Genomic DNA, 21,007 nt, shown 5'->3' on the forward strand with positions numbered 1-21,007 from the left:
TGAATGGTTGGAACACTTAACTTCATTTTGAAAAAAGGTGAAACCCCACCTTTCTAGAGGATGACTTTCAGTGATCCCTGGGAGGATCTCCAAGGAGGGCAAAGATTATCAAGGAAGTAATAATTATAGACCTTTAATATTCATTAAATGGTTACATTCTTCAATGATTGGTTTGAAGTTGATGTTGATTTATGCTGGTAGATTTATTTTTCCATGAGGAGTATCTAATATAGTCTTGAACTAGATGCTACAGAAAAGCTGTTAAATAACTTAGACTAAACAATTTTAGCTCCAAGTCCTAGCTAAAATATAGTAAATTCAGTCTTTACAAGATTTTATTTAATCAAAGGGAGTGCTTCTGTTTTGAAGTTAGCTTAATCTAGTAATGGTTTTTATTCATAGACCATGGTCCATTTCCTGATTTGCCTTGAGGTTTTATCATCAGTATAAAATTGACTACTAGAGTTTATCCTGACAGGGTGGGCCATTTATATGGATACACCGTAATAACATGGGGATGGTTGGTGATATTAAAGTCCTGTTTGTGGCACATTAGTATATGTGAGGGGGCAAACTCCTCAAGATGGGTGGTGACCATGGTGGCCATTTAGAAGTCGGCCATCTTGGATATAACTTTTGTTTTTTCAATAGGAAGAGGGTCATGTGACACATCACACTTATTGGTAATGTCACAAGAAACACAATGGTGTGCTTGGTTTCAACGTAACTTTATTCTTTCATGAGTTATTTACAAGTTTCTCTTTGTTCACAGCCATTGACATGTCGAAGAGGTTAACACGTGAGGAGCTGATCGAAATTGTGTTGATATCTGGCGAACACAGTAACCGGGTCATTGCAGCAGATTTCAATGCAAGACACCCTACGAGACCACCCATCTCCCATGCTACAGTTAGCAAACTGCTTGCTAAGTTTCGTGAAACTGGTTCAGTGTTGGATTTGCCAAAATGTGGATGCAAGAAAACTGTCAGTAATGAAGAAACATCAGTGGCTGTCCTAGCTTCATTCAGCAAGAGCCCACAGCGACTCGCCACATGTCACTGGAGAGTGGCATTAGTCGAACATCCCTTCGGCCGATATTAGCTACTCACAAATGGCACCCTTACAAACTCCAGCTACTGTAGCATCTCAACGAGGATGACCCAGATTGGTGCACAGAATTTGCAGAATGGGCAAAACAAAAACTGGAACAGGACCCTCAGTTCACGCAGAAGATTTTGTTCAGTGATGAGGCAAACTTTTATGTGAATGGTGAAGTTAACAAACAAAACCACCGCTATTGGTCTGACACTAACCCACATTGGATGCATCCCTCCAAGACTGCTGGAACAACAAAAGTGATGGTTTGGTGTGGTATATGGGGCACAACGATAGTGGGTCCATTCTTCATCAATGGAAACCTCAAGGCCACTGGATATTTGAAATTGCTACATGATGATGTGTTTCCCTCTTTATGCACTGAAGCTGGCACGTTCCCTGAGTTTTTCCAGCAAGATGGTGCACCACCACATTATGGGTGCCAGGTCCGAGCATCACTAGATGAACAGTTTCCTGGAAAGTGGATTGGTCGTCGTGGGCCAGTTGAATGGCCCCCAAGGTCTCCCGATCTGACCCCTTAGACTTTTATCTTTGGGGTCATCTGAAGGCAACTGTCTATGGTGTGAAGATACGAGATGTGCAGCACCTGAAACTACGGATACTGGATGCCTGTGCTGGCATTTCTCCTGCGGTGTTGCTATCAGTGTGTGAAGAGTGGGAGAAGAGGGTTGCATTGACAATCCAACACAATGGGCAGCACATTGCACACATTTTATAAGTGCTCAGAAACTTGTAAATAACTCATGAAAGAATAAAGTTACGTTGAAACCAAGCACAACATTGTTTTACGGTGTATCCATATAAATGGCCCACCCTGTAGATCAGACTGGATCATCAGCACATGCACAGTGGGTTGTCTGAGAGTTGTGAGACTGTGTCAATCATCTAGACCCACCTTGAGTCTGCAATGGATACTCTCATGGTGTGGGTGATCTTCATCAATTTCAGCTGCCTCATCTTCATCGCTGACCTCCCCATTCAGAGAATCTTCCACCATCCCACTTAAACTCTGCTCTAAACCACCATCTTTCTTCGCCTTCACAAGAATCTTCCCCTTAAGATCCTAACATAGGGGTCAAAAAGTCATCTTTAACATATACCATAGGTGTTCGGGGTTTCTTTGAATTTAGCATTCTAGTAGTTGATAATTTGCATTTCTATCAAATGATATGGCATTAGAGTTGGACAACAGATTACTGCCCTCACCTCAGGAGAGGGCAGTCTGATGGGGGCCTTGCCATCCAGTATAGTTTTCAACAACCTGTCACCAAGAATGTGGTTTAGATGATGTGCCATAACTCTCTGTTGTTCAACACTGCAGTGGTTCTCAATGGACAGGATGACTGGATATTGTGATACCTGAATGGGGGAGAGGAGGAGGAAGAGAGATGGAGGGAGTGAGTACCTTTTGTAATTGAAGACTGGAAACAGTTACAGTGAAATGGTAAAAATAGTAAATGGCCTTTATTTGTATAGCGCTTTACTAGTCCCTAAGGACCCCAAAGCGCTTTACACATCCAGTCATCCACCCATTCACACACTGGTGATGGCAGCTACATTGTAGCCACAGCCACCCTGGGGCGCACTGACAGAGGCGAGGCTGCCGGACACTGGTGCCACCGGGCCCTCTGACCACCACCAGTAGGCAACGGGTGAAGTTCCTTTTCTGACAATGTGTTTACAGCTGTGTTACTTTTATGCCAGATGTAATGGGACACATGCCTTCCAATAAGTTCAACTTTTCTTCTCGTTATTCCTCAGAATATTTTCCCAAAAGTCTTGGGCATCATCAAGATGTTTTCTGGGAAACCTGAGACTAGCCTTTAAGTTCCTTTTGCTCAGCAGTGGTTTTTGTCTTGGAACTCTGTGTCAAGGTCTGGCTGTGTGGCAGCCAGGATGAGGACCCAAACGCAGGACTCTGGAGACAAAACCTGAACTTAAGCAGCTTTATTGCCGATAACTACAAACTACAAACTAAAAATACAAAACACTAAACTCTTGGCATAGTAGCTAGACACTAGAAAGCAAAGCATGGAGCACACAGCACAGGGGTAACATGACCAGAGGACTACCTGAAGACTGATGATGTGATGAGGAGCAAATACAAACTGAGGACTTAAATACACTGGATAACGAGAGGATGGGCAACAGGTGGTAACACAGGTCATAACAGACAGAGGAGACAAAGGAAGAAATATAAGGAGAGTAACATGGGAACAGGTAAGGGAGACGAAACAGAGACATGGCTAAGAAACAAAGAGAGAGGGAGCGAGAGACACAACAGGCCAGGGAGACTAAGGAGTGCGCTAAAGACAGAACACAGAGACAAAGACTGTGGGAAATGAGAACAAGACTGACATACACAGGAAACAAAGGGAAAGGAAAACACTCAGGGAACTAGACCAGAACCACAAGGGATAAACACAATCAGAAAATCTCAAACACATAAGAAAACTGAACTAGGAAATATAAGCTACCCTAGGAATACGACAATAATGAATAACCAAGATTCAAAAGTCTTCAAATGCAAAACACTGGGTAAAAACCCAGGACCGGGGTCTTTGTGACCTCTTCGCCATTTGTGGATAATGGCTCTCACTGTGGTTCACTGTACTCCCACAGCTTTAAAAATGGCCTTATAAGGCCATAATAAAGCCATATAATGGTTTTCCAGACTGAGAGATCTCCATAAATGTGTTTCATATTAATTCCTGAATTTCCTTGGATCACATCATGATGTCTGGCTTTTAAAGGTTCTATTGGTCTACCCCACTTTGTCAGGCAGGTCCTGTATAGTGACTTGTTGAATAAGAACAGGTGTTGGCAGTAATCAGGTCTGCGTAGAGAAACTGAACTCAGCTCTCCAAAGATGTCAGTTTATGTTAAAACGAGGGAGGGTCAGTCATTTTCACACAGGGCCACGCAGATTTGTTTTCTTTCCTCTTAATAATAAACACCCTCATTTAGAAACTACAGTTTGTGTGTACTTGTGTTATCTTTATCTAAAATTTAAATTTACTTGATTATCTAAAACATTTAAATATGACAAGCATGTAAAAAAATTGGAAATCAGGAATTGGAAAGACACTTTTTCACACCACTGTATGATAACAGAAAACTTAAATGTCTGCACATCATCTCGGGTTGTGCCTGACTGGCTGTAAGACCAGCAGATGGATGGGCAATATTGAGTTTCCAACAAATATGAAATTTGGAATTAGATTCCTTTCATGTCAATTCAACAACCCATGCGTATAGAATTCAGCAGCCTTGCATACAAAGAAGCCATCATGCATGGGACAGTGTCTGCTTTGCACACGCTGCTATACTCTTAGCTCTGGGTAGCTCCCCAACTGGGTCTAGACTGGGTCTAGAGAGTATTTTAAATTCAGGGAATTTAAAATAGAAAGTAGCTCGTCCACAGAAGGACTGGTAGCTCCCCTTACGATAAGGGTTCAGATCGCGCGAACAGGTGTGAAATGTGTGTGTTTAGTTAGTTAGTTTGTTTGCTTGTTTTAATCAATTTTAAATAATGCTTTTTATTTGTTTTGGTTTCTAATGTCTCTGTAAAGCACTTTGAATCACCTTGTTGTTGAATTGTGCTATACAAATAAATTTGCCTTGCCTTGCCTTGCCTCACAGATAGCTCTCTGCACCTTCTGCTTGTATGAATAAACTTACTTTTGACTGTCTGGAGGCAGAGCCCAAAGGAAGACGAGGTCTAATATGATTGGTCACTTTGATAGACATTTAAGGTTACATTAAACTGAATTATACTGTGGCAGCAACAGAAACCATCTTTTAAACTGTATTTGTTTACAATTTGAAAAATGAGATTTGCCAAATGAACTATTAACAATTATTGTTTGCTGTGCAGTAGTGGTAATACTGACAACTGTCACTGGGTTACTTTACTGTTGAAGAAATATTTTAAACCAGAGGCTTCTAAGGCAAGTTCTGAAGCCACTGCACTGCTGTCCCATTAATCTGTTATACAGTATAACATACAGTGGCTTGAAAAGTATTCGGCCCCCTTGAACTTTCCCACATTTTGTCACATTACAGCCACAAACATGAATCAGTTTTATTGGAATTCCAGGTGAAAGACCAACACAAAGTGGTGCACACGTGAGAAGTGGAACGAACATCATACATGATTCCAAACATTTTTACAAATAAATAACTGCAAAGTGGGGTGTGCGTATGTCCTGTGCGCCAGTGATTGTGGAGTGGCTCCCACAGACAGCCCACTGCAGCCTCTTAATGAGTTCAGAGTCACCATGGGTTACATTCTCCATGTAGCTTACTGTGCAGCTCTCTCTTTCAGCACGGAGGGATGTCTCTCTAATATCCAAAGGACAGGGAGGTAATGAATATTAGTAAGGAGTAAAGCCATGTGAGTGGTCTGGAAACAAACAAAGGTTGGTTTATGACTGTGATGACGGGGATGTATATGTGCAGGCAGGGCCTCACATGTGCCATTACAGGTCATCTGCTTTAAAGGTATGAGTAGATGTTTCTTCAGCCAGGACACATGGGGGTGTGATATCCTATACTAAATACATTGTACGTTGTTCTGTTTCTCAGGGAGCAGAGGTTTTAGGCAAAGCATTCTGCTTAAGCTGTAGGACAGCCATCAACCAAAACACTGCTATTCCCTTATAAAAGTGTAAAATAACCCACTCAGGTGATCCTACCTTGAAGGCATAGTTTCCAACTGCACTAACCACATCCTTGAAAAGTATCTTGGAGGTGAAAGTGTGTCCATGATATACAATGGGCTCTCCATTGGCACCATCCCAGCAGTCTACTTCAACACATCGGCAGCCACGATTCAGAGCTCTGAAGAACAAGGACAAATACAATCTTTCCTTTATTATTGATTCTGTTCTGGTTCACAGAAAGGTAAAAAATACAATGGCCATGAATATATCCTTCATCTTCTTCTTCTTCTTCTTCCTTCGATTGCTCCTACAGTGGATCATCTGCCTCCGTGTCACTTTATTTTTAGTATCCTCCACTGTCACACCAACCCTTTATATGTCCGTCACTACATCCCTGAACTTCCTCTGAGGTCTTCCTGTGTTCCCCCTTCCAAGCAGATCCATAATCATAATCCTTTGTCTAATATATCCACCATCTCTCCTCTGCACAAACCATTTCAACCTTGCTTCTCTAACTTTGTCTCCAAACTCCTCTACATGAACTATCCCTCTAATACACTCATTTTTTTTAAATGTCAGTGCCACTTTTTCCAAACCATACATCATAGTCTGTCTCACTATGATCTTGTACACCTTCCCTTTCACTCTTGCTGCTATCCCTGTGTCACACATCATCCCTAACACTTCTCTCCACCCAGACAACCCTGCCTACACTCACTCGACCCCGTCTGCCTTTTATTCACACATTCTGGATTCTGTATTGCTTCTACTGACTTTCTGACAGGATCCTGTGTGAAAAAAATCATTGCACCCCCCTTGTTATAACATAAATTAATGGTGGTGTATTATATCTTTGGAAAGCAGAGTTCAATTTCTCTAGCCACACCGAGACCTGATTACTGCCACCACCTGTTCTCAATCAAGAAATCACTTAAATAGGATTTGTCTGACAAAGTAGAGTAGGCCAAAAGATCCTCAAAATCTAGTACAGCGATGAAGATGTTAGAAAGACCCAAGAGAAACATCCAAAGACCTGAATGCCTCGCTTGGTTGAGGTCAGTGTTCGTGACTCCACCTTGAGAGATCCTTCATGGCAGAGTTCAAAAACCACTGCTGAGCAAAAGGAGCATCTCAGTTATGCCTGAAAATATCTTGATGATCCCCAAGTCCTTTGGGAATATACTCTGAGCTGACGAGACAAAAGTTTAACTTTTTGGAAGGTGTGTGTCCCATATCGACATCCAGTGTAAAAGTAACACAGCATTTCAGAAAATGAACATCATACCAACAGTAAAATATGGTGGTGGTAGTGTGTTGGTCTGGGGCTCTTTTGCTGCCTGCCAGGACCTGGAAAACCTGCTGTGGTAAATGGAACCATGAATTCTCCCTTCTAGCAAAACATCCTGAAGAAGAATGTTCAGCCATCTGTTTGTGACCTCAAGCTGAAGGACACTTGGGTTCGGCAGCAGGACAGTGATTCAAAGCACAGTTGATCTTGCAATGGCTTAAGAAAAACACACTGAACACTTTAGAGGGGCCTAGTGAAAGTGCTGCCCTGAATCTGATTGAGATGCTGGCAACAGGTTCTAATCCCAACGCATTATATACCGATTGTGACAAATCGTCGCTATTTTAGGCATTGGGAGTGCAAAGTCGTCTGCATTTTATGCATTGGGAAGGGCAGCGGGCTGTTGGGAATGAGAGCGGGTTGGAATGAATCTATACATGTGCTTTACGTGTGAAATGAAAATAATAAACCTAACAAAGTATTATGTACCTAAAATCTGTTGGAATTATTTGCAATCGCCATATTGACTATATGGGTTTCTTGGTCTGCAGTGAACATGCTTCCTCTGCCCCAGCATCTGGTCAGCTAGCAATTCTGTAAAGTAACAGTTTCAGTATTGTTACATCTATGGTATTGTTGTGTTCCTCATTAGCATACGGCAGTGCTACAAGTCTTAGTGCAAAGTGACTGTACTAACGATGCTCATTTCGAAATGTCCTTATGATGCTTGCTGCAGTGTAGCGGCTCGAGTTAGGCTGAACCCATTGGCCAGCTTCCCTCAGGGTCACTCCATGGTTGATTACATGGTCCACTATTGTAGCTCTGATGTCATCAGCAATTCTATTTCTTATTCTTCTTACCCTTCCTCTTCCCCCTCCTCATCCTCGTCCTTGTACTCTAGCTTCACCTCCTTGTCCTTGTTGTCCTCTTCGTCCTACTTCACGTCCTCTTCCTCGGCCTCCTCTAATTCTCACTCTTCTCACTCTTCCTGCTCCCTCCATTGTACTCCACACGGACAGCTTACCTGTAGCTTATTTATAGTGCGTAGGCTGATTGCAAAGTGAACTAATTATCTAACACAGTTTTCACATGAGACAGTGTGCCAGACAATTGGCAAAATACTGTAAATAACAGCCATAAATGTGTATAGTTTTGCTAGGAGTGTGTTGATTATTTGGAAACTGAGTGCAAAGCAGTGTTTGTGCTTTTAGTTTTGCAAACTCAGTGAGTGGTTTTGCTATAAATATTAATAGTTTTAGAAATTGTGCTATAAGAATCACAGTTAAGGTTTAAGCATTCAGAGAAAACTGTAATGCTTCAATCTTAAATATGATCAACCTATCTCTAATAACCAGCTATGTACCACAGGCCTTCAAGCTGGCTGTAGTTAAACCTTTACTTAAAAATCATCTCTAGACCCAGCAGTCTTAGCTAATTATAGGCCAATCTCCAACCTTCCTTTCATATCAAACATCCTTGAAAGAGTAGTTGTCAAACAGCTAACAGATCATCTGCAGAGGAATGGTTTATTTGAAGAGTTTCAGCCAGCCTGAGGTTAATTATGGAGTTCCACAGGGTTCAGTGCTAGGACCAGTTCTGTTTACATTATACATGCTTCCCTTAGGCAGTATCATTAGAAGACATAGCATACATTTACACTGCTATGCAGATGACACCCAGCTCTATCTGTCCATGAAGCCAGATAACACACACCAATGAGTTAAACTGCAGGAATGTCTTAAAGACATAAAGACCTGGATGGCCGCTAACTTTCTGCTTCTTAATTCAGATAAAACTGAGGTTATTGTACTTGGCCCTGAAAATCTTAGAAATATGGTATCTAAGCAGATTCTTACTCTGGATGGCATTACATTGGCCTCCAGTAACACTGTGAGGAACCTTGGAGTCATTTTTGACCAGGACATGTCCTTCAACGCACATATTAAACAAATATGTAAGACTGCTTTCTTCCATTTGTGCAACATCTCTAAAGTTAGAAATATCCTGTCTCAGAGTGACGCTGAAAAACTAGTTCATGCATTTATTACTTCCAGGCTGGACGACTGTAACTCATTATTATCAGGAAGTCCTAAAAACTCCCTGAAAAGCCTTCAGCTAATCCAAAATGCTGCAGCAAGAGTCCTGACAGGGACTAGAAAGAGAGCAGATTTCTCCTGTTTTGGCTTCCTGTTAAATCCAGAATTCAAAATCATGCTCCTCACATACAAGGTCTTAAATAATCAGGCCCCATCTTATCTTAATGACCTTGTAGTACCATTAGGTTATGGCGTTATTTTTGTGCCACTATTCTGAGCGCACGTAAAAAGAATTTGCAAGTACAAGTGTTGCATTTTGAGGAGAAATTTATTTTGAGCGAAGAAAAGCTAAACCTGAGCGAACAAAATTTATTGCTGCATGCAAAAAATTTATTTCAGTGTTTGCTATTATCCATATACACAGACAATAGCAGCCCCTCTCGCTCAGATCTCTGCAGACCTGCTCGCAGTGTGTCGCTCGCACTCTCAACATCTCTGCCCCTGCTCGTTCAACTCTTTATGCACACCGTACAGAAAACCAACAAAACCAACCAATCACAGACTTGGATGCAAAAAAACCTGATTGGCTGTTTTGGTCTCCAATCAGCTCGCAAGCTACTGTAGCCAAACCCAGGCAAATATCCCAGAATGCTTTTTGTCCAAAACTCAAACAAGGCAGTTGCGGAGGAACGCAGAGTGGCGGAGTTTGAAATATTACTCTTTCTGGGTCACAAAACAAATTTTTAAGATATTTTCACATCAAATCCCCTGATGAAAAATGTTCTGTTCTTATTTAAACAGCTGACTTTGAATTTAATCTAACATTAAAAAAAATATTTAAATTAAGGAGGAAACATTTTCATAATATCTTAATGACCTTGTAGTACCATATCACCCTATTAGAGCACGTCGCTCTCGCTCTGCAGGCCTACTTGTTGTTCCTAGAGTATTTAAAAGTAGAATGGGAGGCAGAGCCTTCAGTTTTCAGGCCCCTCTTCTGTGGAACCAGCTTCCAGTTTGGATTCAGGAGACAGACACTATCTCTACTTTCAAGATTAGGCTTCAAACTTTCCTTTTTGCTAAAGCATATAGTTAGGGCTGGACCAGGTGACCCTGAATCCTCCCTTAGTTATGCTGCAATAGACGTAGGCTGCCGGGGATTCCCATGATGCATTGAGTTTTTCCTTTCAGTCACCTTCCTCACTCACTATGTGTTAACAGACCTCTCTGCATTGAATCATATCTGTTATTAACCTCTGTCTCTCTTCCACAGCATGTCTTTATCCTGTCTTCCTTCTCTCACCCCAACCGGTTGCAGCAGATGGCCCCGCCCCTCCCTGAGCCTGGTTCTGCTGGAGGTTTCTTCCTGTTAAAAGGGAGTTTTTCCTTCCCACTGTCGCCAAAGTGCTTGCTCATAGGGGGTCATATGATTGTTGGGTTTTTCTCTGTATCTATTAGTGTACGATCTACTGTGCAATATAAAACGCCTTGAGGCGACTGTTGTTGTGATTTGGCGCTATATAAATAAAATTGAATTGAATATTGATTTCCAAAATAAGACTATTAGCAAATCCTTCATGGTATCCCTTGTATTATTCTAATATTTTCATTGATACATTTAATGGATGAGAAATAATCACTTAAAAATAACATGATGTCAAGGCCCTCTCTTTATTTTATTAAACTCAGCGGAGTATAGTGATAAGAATGTTTTCCAGTTAGAAAAGCTAGTCTAGTTAGACAAGCGAGTGCCCACAGTTGCAAAAACGAGTTTTTACCAGCTATGCCAAATTTCCAAGGCAAAGCCCTATATTCCACATAAAGACTTTGAAAAGCTTATCCACGCCTTCATTAGTTCTAGATTGGACTATTGCAACTCGCTATATTTCGGCCTCCAATTCTCTCTCCTCCAACGCTTGCAATTAGTTCAAAATGCCGCAGCACACCTCTTAACTGGCTCCAGAAGGCATGATCACATCACCCCTGTTCTAGCCAATCTACACTGGCTCCCCATCAAATACCGTATCGTTTTTAAAATCCTTTTGTATACTTTTAGAATTTTAAATAACCTGGCACCAAGTTACCTAACTGACCTCATCGACTTGTATAGCCCCATAAGAGCATTTAGATCCTCTAACCAACTGCTCTTAGTGCAACCAAGGCTCCGCTGAAAGACTAGAGTTAGACTTAAATCGCGCTTAAAAACTCACTTGTTTAATCTAGCCTTTTAAGCACATTAGTTCGGACTTCCACCTGGTCTGCATTTGTGCTACATAACTGTAACTGTTTTTGTTGTCTTTTGTTGTAACCTCCATTCCGGCACTTGTGTGAAGCACTTTTATGGACACTGGTCCTTTTTAAATGTGCTATAGAAATAAACATTGATTGATTGATTGATTGATTGGGAAGAAAATTCTGAAATCAATTAAATCATTGTCTACTTACTTTTAAAATTTAGAATTTTACATTTAAATTTAAAAAGTAGACGTTGTGGGAAGCATTAAGCCACTTTGCTCTGTTTTAAGTGTCGTAAATAGAATTGAATTGAATTGCCCTTTATTTCCATTGCACATGTAAAATGAAATTATGGGTGCTCCACACCAACTGTGGATAAATAAAACATAAATAGTAAGACAGCAGGTATAAATAACAAACAGGAGAAATATTTACAATCAAGACGAATCTATTAAAAACAATAGAAAAGGAACACATTGGAGAACAGGTTGCAAAGTGCTTGAAAGTAGAGCAAAGGACTTGGTCTGAGTAGTCTGTGTGTGATTGGCCTTAGTGATGAGAGTTACTCAGACCATGGCTCATATTGATGAGGTGGGTGGGCAGGGGTGGGCGAGGAAAGTGTTTGCTGATAGTGTTTGACCCCTGTGTACCAAACACCATAGCAGTAGGAGAGAACGCTTTCCATCGAGGAGTCGTAGAAGGCCAGTTGCATCTTCCAGTACAGGTTATTCTCCCTGAGGACACAGAGGAAGTGAATCCGCTGCTGGGCCTTCTTTACCGGGGCGATGGTGTTTGTGAAGCCATTCTCCATTTGTAAGGTGGGGAGTGGACCTGCCTGTGCCTCCCAAAGTTCATGAGAAGTTGTTTCAGGTCCTCCCTGGACGACCTGCTTGTGGTGTGCTTGTGTGCTCTCTCCCTTTTTTCCTTCTCCCCGCCCTCTGGGTCTGCTTCCGGGAGAGTGAGAGTGTGGTGACCCCTGACCCGGAAGTGTCTCCGCTCAGCAGCCAACACACCTGTACCTAATCTTCAACCCAGCTGTCACTAATCAGCCCCCATTTTGGGTTGAGGTAACGGTGTGTCTGGATGGCAGTCGACGCTGGTTTGTACTCGTAAGTAAAGTGTGCTCGTTATTGGTGATGTAGCTTTAGCTGGTTAACCTGCTCATCTGTTGTTGTCGCTTGTCTTTTAGGAAGAAAAGTACAGGGAGGAGGGTTGGAGAGAAGAAGCTTGCTAGGATTACCACTGGGGAGACTCACCTGCACCACTACTGGGAATTTGGAGAAAAGCACTGTTGGACTATTGCACTTCTTTTCATGTTTAAGACCGTTTTTTTGGGACTGTAAATAAACTCACTGTCTGCTTTGCATCCAGAGCTTCACGACTGAGTCTGTATTTCCCATTACCCGTGATAGGATGTTCAGTTTTTGGTTATTTTCTGAGCACCAAGGGGACAAGTTCTCCAACAGAAACCTGGACTCTCCGTAGCAAGTGTCCAGTTACCAAGACCCTCTGAAGGTCTACTAGAAGATGTGGCCTGGCTCCAAAATGAACAGCTACAAGAAGAAGTGCCCTCCATGGAGAAGGAGACAAGAAGCCAAGATCAAGCCATAATGGAGGTAAGTTAGCCAACTATCGGAGCTGTAGAAAGGTGCGATGATAAAAGAGGTACCTAAGAAGTGCTGTTCATAACTGAAGCCTTGGAAACTCCCAACCAAAGTACTCTTAGTGGCCGAGCACACTTAAAGGAAAGAGGAACAATTGTTTTGACTGACCAACGCGTTTCGGCTTGTGGCCTTCATCAGGGTCATAGTAACACATAGTAGAAGTGTGCTTCAGAAAACAGAAAAACTTCAAATGAACCAATCACATCTTCATAGATAAATCAGCTGACATATAACAGGTTGGTATTGGTTAATTGGTTAAGTCACGCCCAAGTAAATACTGGCCTAGATCATTAATGATGAAGACGGGGGGAGGAGGAGGAGGTGACATAATCCCCACCTGTCTTAAAATAATACATGCATGAAATACATAAGAAGAATACAAATACACAAAAATTATTACAAAGGAAAGCATTTAATTATTAATGATCTAGTCCAGTATTTACTTGTGCGTGACTTAAGCAAACCAAAATAATCAAAATTGATGATAATCCAACTCTGGACTACGAATACGAACTGATAAATCTCAACCTGATGAATTAGCTGTGAGCAACCATGTTTTGGCTTACTGTGCAATTTTACAAACCCCTACTCTTTCAAGGTACTACTCTCTAGAAGTATCTCTGGACAAGCTAGCATATTGCAGACACGCTTGTTAGAAGGAGTGGTTCACTAGCTACCCCAGCTCTTCATGTGCAACATATTTTAGAATAATGTTGGGGTGAATTTGATCAAAGCATGGTAATTTTAAGCCAGTACTGCTACCTGATGTATCCCTCCACACTGCTTTGTCCTCTGAGCTGGTCCTCCATCAGGTAGGTGTTGTGGGACGATGAGATGAAATAATGACAGAGTGGCTGAGTCATGTCCTGAAAGATCCCCCTCCGCTGTGGGTTAAAAATGGAGCCTTCAGCTGAGCCGAGGTACATCAAAAAGCCATCAAATGTCATGGCATTCATGCGCTTGGCTGGAATGACAGTAAGATGGTGTCAATGTCTTTTAACGTAATGTGCTAACTGTACCATAAAATCTCATGAGGGAATAGACTGATCCTAATGTCATAAAAATTAAATTCAAACAAAACATCAAGATGCAGTGTATTCTTTACAATGTGTGCACCTTTGTCCGAGGGTTCATAGCACTCAATGAGCTGCTTAGCATGCAGTTGGATATCATCCCCCTCAAGCTGTTCCTCTCTAAGGAAGTCCTCCAGGTTGCTTTGGGATAGCTTCTGACCATCAACAGAGTATTCCTGAAATACCTTCAGTACATCCTCTCGCTGAGTCAACATCTTGTAGAAGAGCACAAACTCATCATTCTCCAGGGTACCTGATTGGGACTTATCAGCCATCTGAGACAAGAGGCAAAAAATGTGTACTGTAGCCAGGTGGACAGATGCATCAAAGTGTAAGATCTTGTTGAGAAATAAATATATATTCTTAATGCTTATTTGCTGATTAGATTGTTTTATGAGAGGCCCAGACTTCAGTGTAAAACTAGGTCGCAGGCTGACAGGAAACTGCATGCTTTTGCAAAAATAGGAGCTGCAGGCCGAAAGTGAAACTAAGTGTTTGATCGAAACTTAAAGTGTGTGTGACGTCTAGATGAAGTATATAAACAACCAAGCTTCCTGTTTTTGCCTGAGACTTGAGCTGGCGTTGCTGTGTGTGCCTAGTCTCCATATTCTGGAATATGTCAAATTAAAGATCTTTTGAGTTAGACCACTTTGAGCCGTGTCTTTCTTGTTCGTTGAAGAATACAAAGAACTGGATTTAATAATCTCCTAATCCTAGTACCAAGAAAATTACAACAGAACCCAAACAACCTTAATACTGAATATTTAAATCACAGGAATGTGTATACTTTGTTAGTATACACATTTAGTACAGGTCTCTCACTGTAAAAAGGTGGTGAGCATGATGTTCATTCATGTCCACATTCATCATCTTCAGCAGGTCTTGCACTTCCTTAAAGTTCATCCTGCCATCATTGTTCTTGTCTGCCTTTTTGAACCATTCACCAATCCATCTGAGTACAACAATCAAGGAACTTTCTAATAAAACTTTTTTTTGCTACAGTAATGGTACAATGGTCACTGTAAAGATAGACAGACAGACAGATACCTTATTGATCTCACAAGGGAAATTGTTACCTAACAGCATCATGACAAAGAATAAAAATAGTAAAGTCACAATAAACACCACAATTAAAAGAGTCACAGGGGCCTGGTAAGGGCTTATACTATGACAAAGTGCAGTATGTATATCTATCTATCTATCTATCTATCTATCTATCTATCTATCTATCTATCTAGATAGATAGATAGATAGATAGATAGATAGATAGATAGATAGATAGATAGATAGATAGATAGATAGATAGATAGATAGATAGATAGATAGATAGATAGATAGATATCCCAAGGTCAAAATGGGAGACGCCCCCAAGGGTGGTGGAGAATGACCGAGCTAAGATCCTGTGGGACTTCCAGATACAGACGGACAAAATGGTGGTGGCTAACCAACCGGACATAGTGGTGGTAGACAAACAGAAGAAGACGGCCGTAGTGATCGATGTAGCGGTTCCGAGTGACAGCAATATCAGGAAGAAGGAACACGAGAAGCTGGAGAAATACCAAGGGCTCAGAGAAGAGCTCGAGAGGATGTGGAGGGTGAAGGTAACGGTGGTCCCCGTGGTAATCGGAGCACTAGGTGCGGTGACTCCCAAGCTAGGCGAGTGGCTCCAGCAGATCCCGGGAATAACATCGGAGATCTCTGTCCAGAAGAGCGCAGTCCTGGGAACAGCTAAGATACTGCGCAGGACCCTCAAGCTCCCAGGCCTCTGGTAGAGGACCCGAGCTTGAAGGATAAACCGCCCGCAGGGGCGTGCTGGGTGTTTTTTTTTTATATATATATATATGTACAGTACCTCTATTGCTTAAGCCACTGCACTGAGCAGCGGTCACAAGGTGGTTGGTGTCTGTCGTGGTGGTAACCCCCGAACCAAATGGTGGACACCAGAGGTGAAGGGAGCCACCAGGCTGAAGAAGGCTTGGCTAGCCTGTGGTACTGTGGAGACAGCTGATAGATACTGACAGGCCAAGCGGAACGTGGCTCAGGCAGTGGTTGAAGCAAAAACTTGGGTGTGGGAGGAGCTTGGAGAAGCCATGGAAAATAATTTTGGACTGCCTTGAAGAGATTCTGGCAAACTGTCAGGCGACTCAGAAAAGGAAAGTGGTGCTCTACCTGCACTGTGTATAGTGCGGGTCGAGCACTGCTGACTTTGACTGAGAAAATTGTAGGAAGGAATACTTTGAGGACCTCCTTAATCCCACTGGCACATCTTCCGTGGAGGTGGAGTCTGGGAACGAGGGGGGCAACTCGCTTATCTCCAGGGGTGAAGTCACTAAGGTAGCTAAACAACTCCTTGGTGGCATGGCCCTTTGGGTGGATGAGTTCCTAAATGATCTGGATGTTGTAGGGCTGTCTTGGTTGACATGCCTCTTCAGTGTTGTGTGGAGCTCAGGGGCGGTACATCTGGATCGGCAGACTGGTGTGGTGGAAAGGAAAGTCCTTGGATACAGGAGGAACAATGTGTTTTTTGTCCTGGTCGTGGAACACTGGATCAGCTCTTTATCCTCTTGAGGATACTTGAGGGTGCATAGGAGTTTACCCAACCAGTTTAAATGTTGTTTGTGGATTTGGGGAAGGCATTCAACCATGTCCCTCGGAGTGTCCTGTGGGAGGTGCTTCAGGAGTATGGGCCATTCAATCCTTACACAACTGTTGCAAGAGCTTGGTCCACATAGCCGGCAATAAGTCAGACTCATTTCAGGTGGTTGATGGACTCCGCCAGGGCTGCCCTTTGTCACCGATTCTGTCTGTAATTTTTAGGCCATGGTCCTCAGCTGGAAAAGGGTCCCCACTCCGGGTCAGTATCTTGGGGTCTTGCTCACGAGTGACAGGAGCAGGAGATGGATTGGTGGTGCGGCTGCAGTGATGCAGATGCTGTACTGGTCCATCGTGGTAAAGAGAGCACTGAGTGTAAAAGCGAAGCTCTCAATTTACCTGTCGATCTATGTCCCTACCCTCACCTATGGTCATGAGCTGTGGGCAGTGACCGAAAGAACGAGAACATGGATACAAGTGGCAGAAATAAGCTTGGCCGATCGCTCCCTTAGAGATAGGATATAGGAGGAGGAGTTCAGCCATCTGTGACGGTCTCAAAGTAGAGCTGCTGCTGCTCCTCTACATTGAAAAGGTGGTTTGGGCATTTGAAAATGATGCCTCCTGGGTGAAGTGTTCTGGGCATGTCCAACCCGGAGAAAGCCCCGGGGCAAACCCAGGACATGCTGGAGGGATTATATCTCTTTGAGGAGGTGGCCGGGGAGAGGGAGGTCTGGGCTTCTCTTTTTAGGCTGCTGCCCCCCTGACCTGGGCCCAGATAAGCAGAAGAAGATGGATGGATGGATGGATGGATGGATGGTGATAAAAATTAAAGAAAGGTAGAAATGAAGTTAGTTAAAAACAGTAAAAGTAAGACTGATAATTTGTAAGAGAGATGTGCAAATTGCATGAAGGTATAAATACAAAAATAAGTTTGGGATCTTATGTGTGACAATGTGGTAGTACAGGTAAAGCAAAGCCGGGAGCACTGAAGGTGGATTCAAGTACATCCATGGTGTAAATATGAAGAGAAATGGAGTAGTACTCTTGAGTATATGAGTAATACTATGGCGATGACAAGACTGTCAGAAAGAATCACAAGTTTGAAACAGGCCACCTGTTCCAGTTTGCCAAAAGGCACCTGAAGGACTCCTTGTGGGACACCACATGCCAGAGAGGCTGAGGAAGGTAGCCTCAAGGGCCGGTGTCCTGCAGGTTTTAGATCTCACCCTGGGTCTGCACACCTGAATCAAATGATTAGTTCATTACCAGGCCTCTGGAGAACTGCAAGACATGTTGAGGAGGTAATGTAGCCATTTGAATCAGCTGTGTTGGATCATGGACACATCTAAAAACTGCAGGACACCGGCCCTCGAGGCCTGGAGTTGGGGACCCCTGGTCTACTATATCAAAAGCAGCAGTCAGAGCAGGTCAAGGAGAAACTACTGCTGACCAATAAGGACATTAAAGGCTCACCTCAGTTTTGCCAGAAAACATCTTGATGATCCACAAGACTTTTGGGAATATATTCTCTGGACTGATGAGACAAAAGCAGAACTTTTTGGAAGGTGTTTGTCCCCATTATATCTGGGGTAAAAGTAACACAGTTGTAACACACCTTTTAAGAAAATGAACATCATATTAACAGTAAAAAAATGGTGATGGTGGTCTGGGGCTGTTTTGCTGCCTCAGGACGTGGAAAACTTTCTGTGGTAAATGAAACCATGAATTCTGCTGTCAAATAAAACATCCTAAAGGAGAATGTCCGGTCATCTGTTCATGACGTCAAGCTGAAGTGCACTTGGGTTCTACAGCAGAGTAATGATCCAGCAAGTCCACCTCTGAATGGCTTAAGAAAAACAAAATGAAGACTTTGGAGTGGCCTAGTCAAAGTCCTGAGCTGAATCTGATTGAGATGCTGTGGCATGAACTTAGAAAGGCGGTTTGTGCTCGAAAACCCTCCAAAGTGGCTGAATTACAACAATTCTACAAAGATGAGTGTGCCAAAATTCCTGCATCACGCTGTAAAAGACTCATTGCCAGTTACTGCAAACACTTGATTGCAGTTGTTGCTGCTAAGGGTGGCCCAACCAGTTATTAGGTTTAGGGGCAATCACTTCACACCGGGCCATGCAGGTTTGGAGTTTTTCCCCTTTAGGGTTTCCCCCTTAATAATAAACACCTTCATTTAGAAACTGCATTTTGTTTACTTGTGTTTTCTTTGTCTAACATTTAAATTGGAGGCAGATGATCTGCTGTTGCAATTGCCTCAGGTACACATAGAAATGAAGGCTACAGTACAACAAGCCTGACTGCTCATCACTTCCATGTTACCTGCACTGGCTGCTGGCTGAGGTCAGCATACATGCAGCTGTAAGATCACACTGGGTTTTTCGCCAGTTTTGTGTTCGCCTGCTATCTGTTCAGATGTTTGCAAAGAGCTGACATTTTGATAGCAGTATACTGCAGTTTCTTTCCTTGACATACTTTATTACTGTGTTTTCATGCAATAAAAATAAACCCCAAATCTCCACTCCCCAAACGTTGTAGACCCGGCACTATAGTTCTCCTCCCTGCACACAAAAGAGTAGCACATGTCTGCAGGAAGAAGAAGAAGATATGTTTGTTTTTTTTCTCTTTCTATCTGACATGCAAATGTGATTATAAGATTACTGAGTTTAGTACAGTAACTCATTACATTACTGTATTACTGAAAAATGTAATGCGATGTAATGTACACCCAACACAAATTCTTTATATATAGTTAGGTTGACCGCATATGTATGTAAACTGAGTGAAGGATACTGATCGAGTTTCTCCCTCTCACCCATGTTTTCCACATTCTCAATCAGTTTCCTCATGCCCCATATCCAGGACTGTGCTTCCTCAGCTGACTCGGCCACCAGGTCCAAATTGCCCCTGCGACCGCGAAAGACCAATGTGAAGCATCTGTCAGGTGGGAACTCATCTGCAATACTGAGGAGGACCTCGCTCTGGTGCCCCTCTCGAACTGCTTCCACATCATTCACAGAAACTAGGAACAAAGAAAATGGAATTTAGGAGGTTTTACACATGAAAATCAAGCAAAAAAAAAAACACCAAACAATATTGCTCACATGAAATTTTGCAAATATCATATTATTTAAATTTTTAAAAAAAACTAGAGAAAACAAAGACAAGACAAAAAACAATCAAAAACTAAAACAGCAAAATAATCAATCGATGAAAATCAAATCCTGTTAGGGGAAAAAAATGAAAAAACTGCCATGGTGGATGCATGGATGACATGTACACAACAGACAGGAAAGCAGTGAGAAAATTCAAACCTGTGTATTACCCAGATTGTGCCAGATTGTCAGCATGCTTAATGCCAAGAACTTGTGACCCGCACACACATGTACTTGTAAGTAAAACGCCCACTGTTGGATCAGGTCTATTAGGTCATTTTTCCACTGGTTCTTTAATTATAACTGTTCTCTTACATGTGGAGCGGACATTGCCAGTCTTCTTAGACTGGTACCAGATGGTCATGAAGTCATCCTCCAGCTTGAAATATCGTTGCTTCTTCCAGTTACGGGACTTAATTTTCCTCATCATCGCCCCCACCAGCATGGCCTGGAGGTTATCATCCCCCTGACTACCTGTGTAAAAGAGACAGTCATCACAAATAAAAAAAATAAAGCATGGTTCGAAGAAATTTAAATGCAAACATGCCATGTTTAATTTTAATTTCAAGTTTCTGACAGGCTAATGTGAAGTTCCATCACACATCCAAAGCGTTATGACACTGTCTAGACATCTACTACTGAATAGATATGCTAAACAAAAAAGATTAATATGCATCTTAAATGTGAATTTAAAAAAAAGAACATTTCATTTAAGTCAGGTTAACAAAATAAGATTCAGTTTGTTTCATCTGTGAATCAAATATTAAGCAGATATTCTACTCACATTTGTATCATTTGTGTTCTTTGATTATCTTTCTAAAATCAGAGTGACAAGAATGATGCTATAATGAACTGCTTAAAATGAATCAGATGTTCCAGTGTACACACACAGGAAAAAGGTCAGGGGGGGAAAGGAACATATACTTATTAATCAAACAAAGTTACCCCACCACAGCAGGCATAAACAAGACGTGAGCTGACTTACGGAGGCCATTTCCTGTGGAAGCCATTTGTTGTGTGGTCACTCTGCCATCTAAAGGGCATAACATAGCAGTCAGTGCAAGAAAAGGAGAACAGCTCTGACTGTAAAACATGCCTTGTTTCAAGTCACTCTTAGACGTCCTTTCTAGACGTCACATGTGCCGAGATGACCTCTGGCATCAACTTTATTGACA

The 21,007-nt window shown here is 42.2% G+C and overlaps 1 protein-coding gene and 1 long non-coding RNA gene across 2 annotated transcripts in view; one reads left to right on the forward strand and one right to left on the reverse strand.

Moving 5' to 3' along the window:
* The window catches only part of plcd4a (phospholipase C, delta 4a), a 50,498-nt gene that overhangs the window by 21,924 nt on the left and 7,567 nt on the right, over positions 1-21,007 (reverse strand). The window contains exons 2-10 of the mRNA XM_040014846.1: positions 20,818-20,865; positions 20,148-20,306; positions 19,471-19,699; positions 14,899-15,028; positions 14,120-14,351; positions 13,766-13,967; positions 5,814-5,958; positions 2,323-2,475; positions 2,012-2,179 (exon numbers count right to left, since the gene is read on the reverse strand). Coding sequence (XP_039870780.1) covers positions 2,012-2,179; positions 2,323-2,475; positions 5,814-5,958; positions 13,766-13,967; positions 14,120-14,351; positions 14,899-15,028; positions 19,471-19,699; positions 20,148-20,306; positions 20,818-20,865 — 1,466 coding nt within the window. The remainder of the gene's footprint in view (positions 1-2,011; positions 2,180-2,322; positions 2,476-5,813; positions 5,959-13,765; positions 13,968-14,119; positions 14,352-14,898; positions 15,029-19,470; positions 19,700-20,147; positions 20,307-20,817; positions 20,866-21,007) is intronic.
* Positions 12,342-12,711, forward strand: LOC120723416. The gene is made up of 2 exons (XR_005693738.1): positions 12,342-12,448; positions 12,529-12,711. It is a non-coding gene; the product is annotated as an uncharacterized LOC120723416 (long non-coding RNA).

This window comes from Simochromis diagramma, unplaced genomic scaffold, assembly GCF_900408965.1.
Source record: "Simochromis diagramma unplaced genomic scaffold, fSimDia1.1 OVJJ01000165.1, whole genome shotgun sequence".
NCBI classification, from domain to species: Eukaryota; Metazoa; Chordata; class Actinopteri; order Cichliformes; family Cichlidae; genus Simochromis; species Simochromis diagramma.